Source organism: Sorex fumeus, unplaced genomic scaffold, assembly GCF_029834395.1.
Source record: "Sorex fumeus unplaced genomic scaffold, SorFum_2.1 ptg000041l, whole genome shotgun sequence".
NCBI lineage: Eukaryota > Metazoa > Chordata > Mammalia > Eulipotyphla > Soricidae > Sorex > Sorex fumeus.
The window spans coordinates 544396-553378 of NW_026606098.1; the positions used below are offsets into that span (position 1 = coordinate 544396).

The 8983-nt window shown below is 52.2% G+C and overlaps 1 protein-coding gene across 2 annotated transcripts; it reads left to right on the plus strand.

The window, feature by feature from the left end:
* The first annotated feature begins 439 nt into the window (after positions 1-439).
* LOC130028699 (carbonyl reductase [NADPH] 1) lies at positions 440-8270 on the plus strand. Of its 2 annotated transcripts, none has more exons than XM_056119528.1 (3): positions 440-785; positions 1453-1560; positions 7567-8270. In XM_056119528.1, exons 1-3 carry the CDS (start codon positions 497-499, stop codon positions 8001-8003), a joined length of 834 nt encoding a protein of 277 aa, XP_055975503.1. In that variant the 5' UTR covers positions 440-496; the 3' UTR covers positions 8004-8270. The 2 variants fall into 2 exon arrangements, with proteins under 2 accessions (XP_055975503.1, XP_055975501.1); XM_056119526.1 differs by lacking the exon at positions 7567-8270 and adding an exon at positions 3748-4451.
* Positions 8271-8983: the final 713 nt, after the last annotated feature.

An 8983-nucleotide genomic window follows, 5' to 3' on the forward strand; every position in this document is an offset into this window, starting at 1 on the left:
GCTTTGGCGGGAGTGTGGCAGAAAGCAAAACGCACTGAACCGTTACCCTGCTCTCCCCGCTTATCCCAAATCTAGGGTTAGAGTGAATCTGTTACAAACAAGCAAACAAAAAAACAAAAACAAAAACATGGGTGGGTGCAAAAATAACCCCATTTCTTCCAACATAACTGCATGGATTAATACTAGGCTTACAAGCTCGGCTTCATTGCAATCACACAGGCGATCAATAGTAAGCTCAGGGAAGCCGCCACCGCGGGGAAACCGCCTTTGAACCGGGTTAGGGGTTCAGCAGCCTGTGATGGGCAAAAACGGATTGAGCCACCTTCGAACTGGGTTAGGGTTCAGCAGCCTTTGACCGTTTGGGGGTTTGCACAGTCACGCGCCGCAACCCAGCCCCGGGGCGTGACCGCGCCTGCGCACTGAGCCCGCCAGCCCGCCACTCCCCGGCCAAGAGGGAGCGCGCAGTCAGTCCGAGCCGAATCGCTCCTGCAGGACCATGTCGGGCTCCACGCGCGTGGCGCTGGTGACGGGCGCCAACAAGGGCATCGGCTTCGCCATCACGCGCGAGCTGTGCCGGCAGTTCTCCGGGGACGTGGTGCTCACGGCTCGGGACGAGGCCCGGGGCCAGGCGGCCGTGCAGCAGCTGCAGGCAGAGGGCCTGAGCCCGCGCTTCCATCAGCTGGACATCAACGACCTGCAGAGCATCCGCGCGCTGCGCGACTTCCTGCGCAAGGAGTACGGGGGCCTCGACGTGCTGGTCAACAACGCGGGCATCGCCTTCAAGAGTAAAGAGGCCCGGTGCTCCCGGGGGAGGGGGCGCCCCTGCCGCCACCAGCCAGGGTGGAACTGGAGACCCGCTGGGACCCCAGTAACCTAGCGGGAGTGGGGGTGGGATGCTCCTTAGAGCCTTCGAGATGGAGGCGGGGTGAGAGATGGGATGAAGCTGAGCAGACTCCCCAGGGCTGGCCTGGAAATTTTCCAGCCTGTTTCATGGCTTTTTCTCTCCTTGGACTTGAGAGCAATTGGATGAACTGTTCATTTTTGTTTATTTTTAATTTTCCCCCCTCCCCAATAAGTCGGGACAGTACAAAACAGAAGAACAGTTGTTTTTTTTTTTTTTTAGTTTTTTGGGGTTACTCCTGGCTCTGCACTCAGGAATCACTCCTGGCGCTGCTCGGGGGACCACCTGGGATGCTGGGGATTGAACCCCGAATCAGCCATGTGCAAGGCAAACGCCCTACCTGCTGTCCTACTGCTTCTGACCCGTGGAAGAACACCTGTTAACGTCAGCAGTCAATTGTGGGCATCGGTCACTCCCCTGTCCCCCTGTCGCCCCATTTCATCCAACCTTAGGAAAATGCCTCCGGTATCATTTGCCCACATCTTCTGTCGTTCTGGGGACTCATCCTTTGCCTTCCATGTGCTAACTTGACTTTCCTTCTCCCCTCAAAGTGAATGACACCACACCGTTTCATATCCAAGCAGAGGTGACAATGAAAACAAACTTCTATGGCACAAAAGATGTCTGCGCGGAGCTGCTGCCTCTCATGAAACCCCAAGGTGAGAAAGCCCAGAGTCCCGTTTCTGGAACCATCTAGCCCTAAACTCACTGGAGGGACTCCCTTGTCTGAACCATGGAGCTGGTCCTTGCACAGCTGACTTATCCCACAGGGTTTCGAGGACTTACTTGCTTGCTCTGTGCGCCTCCTGAGTGTGTTTCCCTGTGGTCCCATCTCTTCTGCCTTTCCCTGGCTCAGCGTCAACCTGTCCAACCTGGTGGAACTTCTCTATGCCAATTCATTAACATTCCCGACACCTTTTTTTCTGCCTCTGATCCTATGGGGGTTTCTTTCCATCTACTCTATGATCATAAAATAGGGCCTGAAAGTGATGATTCATTTTTGGCATTCGGGTTTCCAAACGCGCAAACATTCATATATAAGTGGGATTAAAAATCACCTGTTTTTACAACTTCAAGCGGTCCCCAAGACCACCCATAAATTCAGATTTTTACCAGGAGACTCAGAATTCAGTGAAGCCCAGCCTCTCAGCACCCTCAGGGTGACAACAAACGGTGCCGCCTCTCAGGACAGGGTCCCTGAAAGCCCCCGCATTATGCTTCAGGTTTTCCTCTTAAGCGAGGGTCTACGGACAGCGCATGTGTGTCCCAGCCTTGTGGGCCGGTGCCTCTGGGAACCCCCCATCGGGGAGCTCTCCCAAGCTTTACTGTCCAGTGTTTCTGTTGAGGGTGGGGCATGACCCACCTCCTCCAAAGGACCACCAGAGAGCAGAGAGCCTGAGCCCGTGGACTGTAAATGTGTTGTTCACTCTTACATACCCTGACCCCAGAGTCCCAGATAAGCAGGACAAGCAAATCTTACAGGAACTTTTTTGGGATATATTCAGCAACCCCAGGCTAAGATTCAGCCCCTTCTTGGGCCAAGTTAATCCTTTATTCTCAGGGGCCACCCTGACCCTTAGGAGATCTGTGCCAGTCCACGCCAGTTTTGCCACATGGTGTGGAGTTATAACCCACCCCATCAGCCCTGAGGGATTCTGACCTAAAGACCTAAAGTCTCAGTAATAGTTTCCAGTTTACAGATGGTCCCTGCTTTCTGTGTCCACAATTACAGCCCTGCTCCTACAGCATCGAGTAGGAAAAAAGAAAGTTGAGGGGCTAAGGATGTAACTCAGTAATAGGGCATATGCTCTGTAGGGTATGATCTGGTAGGTATTTGTGGGGTTGGGCATACACCGGAGTGTTTCCAGGCTAGAGCCATAGTACAGAGGGTAGGGGGTTTGCCTTGCACATGGCCAACCTGGGTCCAATCTCCAGCACCCCTGAGCCTGCCAGGAGTGATCCCTGAGTGTAGAGCCAGGAGTGTCCCCCAAAAAAGGGAGCATCGCTGGGTGTGGCCCAAAAAAAGAGGGAAAAATAGCATTTTCATATAAATTAATGGCAATAAGCCAAAATATAACCCACCAAATCCTGCAAAATGGGAATGCCCCATTTTCTGCTGTTGGGAAGCCTGTGGTCCATGCCTCAGCCCCTCTTGGGCGCTGGCCTGCCAGATACAAGCCATTACTCCAAACCTGAGGAACCCCAAACAGTAAAAAACAGTGGGCAGTTAAGCCCACGTCACTGTTTACCCTCCTAGGGGTAGCCTTTTAAGCCATCTGTATTCTTTCAGTGCCAACAGCCATCCATAAACTAACCAGTTCTTTGTTGGTCACCTGAAAATGGCCTGGGGGCTGGAGTGATAACATAGCAGGTAAGGTGTTTGCCTTGCACGAGACCGACCTGGGTTCAATTCTCAGAATCCTATCTGGTCACCCGAGCACCACCAGGAGTAATTTCTGAGTGCAAAACCAGGAGTAACCCCTGAGCATCGCCAGGTGTCACACACACACACACACACACACACACACACAATGGCCTATTGGGAGAATCCAGGTGGCCTGTAGTTTCCTGACAGCCCCGAAGGCTGCCCTTGGGAGGAATAGGCTCTGTACTCTTGAGAGCACATCATTGCCTGTGGAACTTCTGGTGCAGTACTCCCCAGGGGTATGAATCCTGAGGGCGTCACCCATGATGATGTCGGTGGTCCATGTCTGAGGTCAGTGACACGACCTCTGTTCACAGAGGGTCTCGTGAACCCAAGCTGTCAGTCATGTCTCATCCAAATGGGCATTTCCTGGCCCGTTAGATCCCAGTGACCTTAGTGCCCAAGGACACTGTCTTTTCAGGCAGGGTGGTGAATGTGTCCAGCATGATGAGCCTCATGGCGCTCAAGAGCTGCAGCCCAGAGCTGCAGCAGAAGTTCCGAAGCAACACCATCACGGAGGAAGAGCTGGTGGCGCTCATGAACAAGTTCGTGGAAGACACGAAGAACGGGACTCACCAGAAGGAGGGCTGGCCCAACACCGCCTACGGCGTCACCAAGATCGGCATCACGGTGCTGTCCAGAATCCAGGCCAGGGAGCTGACAGAGCAGAGGAAAGGGGCCAGCATCCTCCTGAATGCCTGCTGCCCAGGGTGGGTGAGAACCGACATGGCTGGGCCCAAGGCCCCCAAGAGCCCAGAAGAAGGAGCAGTGACCCCAGTGTACCTGGCCCTCCTGCCCCCAGATGCCGATGGCCCTCACGGACAGTTTGTTATGGAAAAGAAAGTGGAGCAGTGGTGAGCAAGGCTGTCCACTCCAGCCATGAGCCCCAGCCAAGAGCTGTCATGATTGGACAGGTCTGCTGACAAACATAGGTCCATTCCCACAGACAAGCCTCCCCGCCACCCCAGCCCTGGCCTCAGTCAGAACCTCTATTGGGTCCACAGTGAGCTGCCTCCTGATTCTGTGATTTCTTTTTTTGTGTGATTGCTTCTGCGGCCAGCGTTTGAATCAGTGACAGCTGTGAATGAAAAGCAACAGATGAATAAAGGGTTCTGTGTAAATGTTCACATGTGCAGGTGGTTGGTATGCTGAAGAATCCTCGAGATCTAGCAGAACTAAAAGGCCACGTTTCCTGCTCCCAGGTTATAGCAGTGGTTTCTGGCTTACTCCTCATGCTCAGGGATCACTCCTGGCAGTATTCAGGGGACATTACAGGATCAAGGGGGTCAAACCAGGAACCCAGGTTGGCCACATGTCAAGGCAAATGCCTTGCCCACCATGCTCACCCTGGCCCAGTAAATTTCTTTTTTTTTTTTTCTTTTTGCTCTTGCGTCCAGCAGTGCTCAGGACTTACTGGATCTGTGTTCAGGGATCATTCCTGGTGAACTCAGGGGCCTATATCTGGTGCCGGGGATTGAACCTGGGTCAGCCACATGCAAGGCAAACACCAAACCTTCTGTACTATTGCTCCGACCATCTCTGGGTATTACTGACACCTAGAGGTGTCTGTTTCCCATGTCTTAAGCCATCGGCCGCTGGCAAATCAAGGCCAGTTAATCTTGTTATTAAAAATGTCTGGTTCCCCTGGCAACAGGCAGCCTGGTTCCCAGAGAAGTCAGGACCCGGGGACACTCCCTATGAACCCATTGATCTCTAGTGGTCAAGGGGCCATGACAGGGAGACACCAACACACATCAGCAGTTGCAGCATGAAAGGAGCCATAGAAACACACAAACCAATGCTCCGTAGCTGTTCGGGCTGCCTGCTTAATTGGCCAACCTCTGAGGAAACATGAAAAATGACCTCTAGGGAAGCAAGGCATGTGGCTTGGTCTCTCAAAATACCAGACTTCCCCCGCCACTGTCCCAGTGTCCTTCCCTCATCCTAATCCCTGCACCACCACATTCCTGCCTTAAAGACCAGTTCTCACTTTCCCTTACCTTTGTGCATGTGCTATTTATTCCCCTACTTTGTTTCTCTCTAGTTCACACTGAAGCATCCCTCAGGGTTTCGAGGACTTGCTTGCTCTGTGTGCCTCCTGAGTGCATTTCCCTGCGGTCCCATCTCTTCTGCCTTTCCCTGGCTCAGCGTCAACCTATCCGACCTGGTGGAACTTCTCTAGGCCAATTCATTAGCATTCCCGACTCCTTTTTTCTGCCTCTGATCCTATGGGGATTTCTTTCTGTCTACTCTGTGACCATGAAATAGGGTCTAAAATTAACGATTCATTTTGGAATTCAGGTTTCCAGATGCGAAAATAATGAATCATACATAAATGGGATTAAAAATCACCAGTCTTTACAACTTCAAGCAGTTTCCAAGATCACCCATGAATCCAGATTTTCACCAGGAGACTCAGAATTCAGCAAAGCCCAGCCACTCAGCACCCTCAGTGTGAAAGCAAACAGTGCCCTCTCTCTGGACAGGGTCCCGGAAAGCCCCCGCATGATACTCCGGGTTTTTCTCTCCTGAGAGGGTCTATGAACAGCACATGCATCTCCCAGCCTTGTGGGACAGTGCTCCTGGGAACCTCCCATCAGGACTTCTCCCAAGCTTTACTGTCCAGTGTTTCTGTTGAGGATGGGGCATAGCCCACTTCCTCCAAAGGACTGTCAGAGAGCAGAGAGAGAGAGAGCCTGAGCTCGTGCATTGAATGTAATTGGGCTGTTCCCAGTCTTAGATAACCTGACCCAGAGCACCAGATAAGCAGGACAAGTAAATCATACAGGATCTTTCTTGGGATATTTCCAATAACCCCGGGCTAAAGTCCAGCCCCTTCTTGGACCAACTTAATTCTTTACTCTCAGAGGCCACCGTGACCCTTTTTTCTGAACTCTCTTAACAACAGAAGGATTATTGAGTCATCTGCAGTCCATATAGAATTTTGTTTTGTTTCGAGTGGGCGGGTTGCATATAGAATTTTGTTTTGTTGTTAGGGGACGGGTTGGCTGCTCACCCAGCTGTGTCCAGGGTTCACTTCCGGCTCAGTGCTTAGGAATCACTCCTGCTGGAAGCTCAGGGGACCCCTGTGGTGCCAGGGATTGAGTTGTGTACAGGCAAGCACCCTGCCTGCTGTGCAATTTCTGTAGGCCCTTGGTACAGAATTTGTGTAACAGCAGATTTACCAAAAATATAGCAGTGGAGGGAGGTGCCGTTATACAGTGGAGGTACATTTTAAGGACTAGGCAAAGCTTTATGGCTTCCTATAACGCTCCTACATTCATTTTCACATTTGTGCTAAGTTCATTCTCCCCTGGATCTACTGCTGGGTCCTTTTTTTAGTATAGAAATATATGTGCAGAACTATTTGGTATTGTTAAGAGATCTGTGGATTCCTCTTTGAACTCAGGTAGGAGGGCTGTGAGGGTGGTTCAAAGGACTGGAACACGTGTGCTTTGCATGCAGCCATCCTGGTCACCACAGGCCTCCATCCCCCGCCCTCTCCAGCGCTGCCAGGTATGAGCCTGGTGAACCCCAAGCACAACTGGGCCCGAGCACTGAACTGTCAGTTTCTCGTAGCCAAGCCAGGAGTGATCCCGAATCCCACTAAGCATTGCTTGGGAGGTCTTACCTTTCCCCCAAAGAAAAAAATTTTGAGAGTTTATTGGAGGAAAATAAAACAATATTTGAATGCCCCATTTCCTGCTAACGGGAAGCCTGTGGTCCATGCCTCTGCCCCTCTTAGCCACTTACCTATCAGATATAAGCCATCACTCCAAACCTGGGGAACCCCAAACAGTAAAAACAGTGGGCAGTTAAGCCCACGTCGCTGTTTACCCTCTCTAGGGGCAGCCTTTTAAACCATCAGTTACTCATTTGTTGCCAGCTACCATCCATAAACTAACCAACTCTTTGTTGGTCACCAAAACATGGCTGTCCGAGAATCCAGGTGGCTTGTAGTTTCCTGATAGCCCCTAAGGTTGCCCTTGGAGGGACAGTCTCTGTACTCGTGAGAGCACATCATTTCCCGTGGAACTTCCCGTCAGTGCTCCCCAAGGGCATGAATCCTGAGAACATCTCCTATGATGATGTCGGTGGTCCTCATTTGAGGTCAGTGACATGGCCTCTGTTCACAGAGGGTCTCGTGAACCCAAGCTTGCAGTCATGTCTCACCCAAATGGGCATTTCCTAGCCCTTCAGATCCCGGTGACCCCTGTTCCCATGGACACTGTCTTTTCAGGCAGGGTGGTGAATGTGTCCAGCATGGTGAGCCTCCGAGCGCTCAAGAGCTGCAGCCCAGAGCTGCAGCAGAAGTTCCGAAGCAACACCATCACGGAGGAAGAGCTGGTGGCGCTCATGAACAAGTTCGTGGAAGACACGAAGAACGGGACTCACCAGAAGGAGGGCTGGCCCAACACCGCCTACGGCGTCACCAAGATCGGCGTCACGGTGCTGTCCAGAATCCAGGCCAGGGAGCTGACGGAGCAGAGGAAAGGGGCCGGCATCCTCCTGAATGCCTGCTGCCCAGGGTGGGTGAGAACCGACATGGCTGGGCCCAAGGCCCCCAAGAGCCCAGAAGAAGGAGCAGTGACCCCAGTGTACCTGGCCCTCCTGCCCCCAGATGCCGATGGCCCTCACGGACAGTTTGTTACGGAAAAGAAAGTGGAGCAGTGGTGAGCAAGGCTGTCTGCTCCGGCCATGAGCCCCAACCAAGAGCTGTCGTGATTGGACAGGTCTGCTGACAAACATAGGTTCATTCCCACGGACCAGCCTCCCCGCCACCCCATCCCCGACCTCAGTCAGAACCTCTATTGGGTCCACACTGAGCTGCCTCCTGATTCTGTGATTTCTTTTTTTGTGTGATTGCTTCTGCGGCCAGCGTTTGAATCAGTGACAGCTGTGAATGAAAAGCAACAGATGAATAAAGGGTTCTGTGTAAATGTTCACATGTGCAGGTGGTTGGTATGCTGAAGAATCCTCGAGATCTAGCAGAACTAAAAGGCCACGTTTCCTGCTCCCAGGTTATAGCAGTGGTTTCTGGCTTACTCCTCATGCTCAGGGATCACTCCTGGCAGTATTCAGGGGACATTACAGGATCAAGGGGGTCAAACCAGGAACCCAGGTTGGCCACATGTCAAGGCAAATGCCTTGCCCACCATGCTCACCCTGGCCCAGTAAATTTCTTTTTTTTTTTTTCTTTTTGCTCTTGCGTCCAGCAGTGCTCAGGACTTACTGGATCTGTGTTCAGGGATCATTCCTGGTGAACTCAGGGGCCTATATCTGGTGCCGGGGATTGAACCTGGGTCAGCCACATGCAAGGCAAACACCAAACCTTCTGTACTATTGCTCCGACCATCTCTGGGTATTACTGACACCTAGAGGTGTCTGTTTCCCATGTCTTAAGCCATCGGCCGCTGGCAAATCAAGGCCAGTTAATCTTGTTATTAAAAATGTCTGGTTCCCCTGGCAACAGGCAGCCTGGTTCCCAGAGAAGTCAGGACCCGGGGACACTCCCTATGAACCCATTGATCTCTAGTGGTCAAGGGGCCATGACAGGGAGACACCAACACACATCAGCAGTTGCAGCATGAAAGGAGCCATAGAAACACACAAACCAATGCTCCGTAGCTGTTCGGGCTGCCTGCTTAATTGGCCAA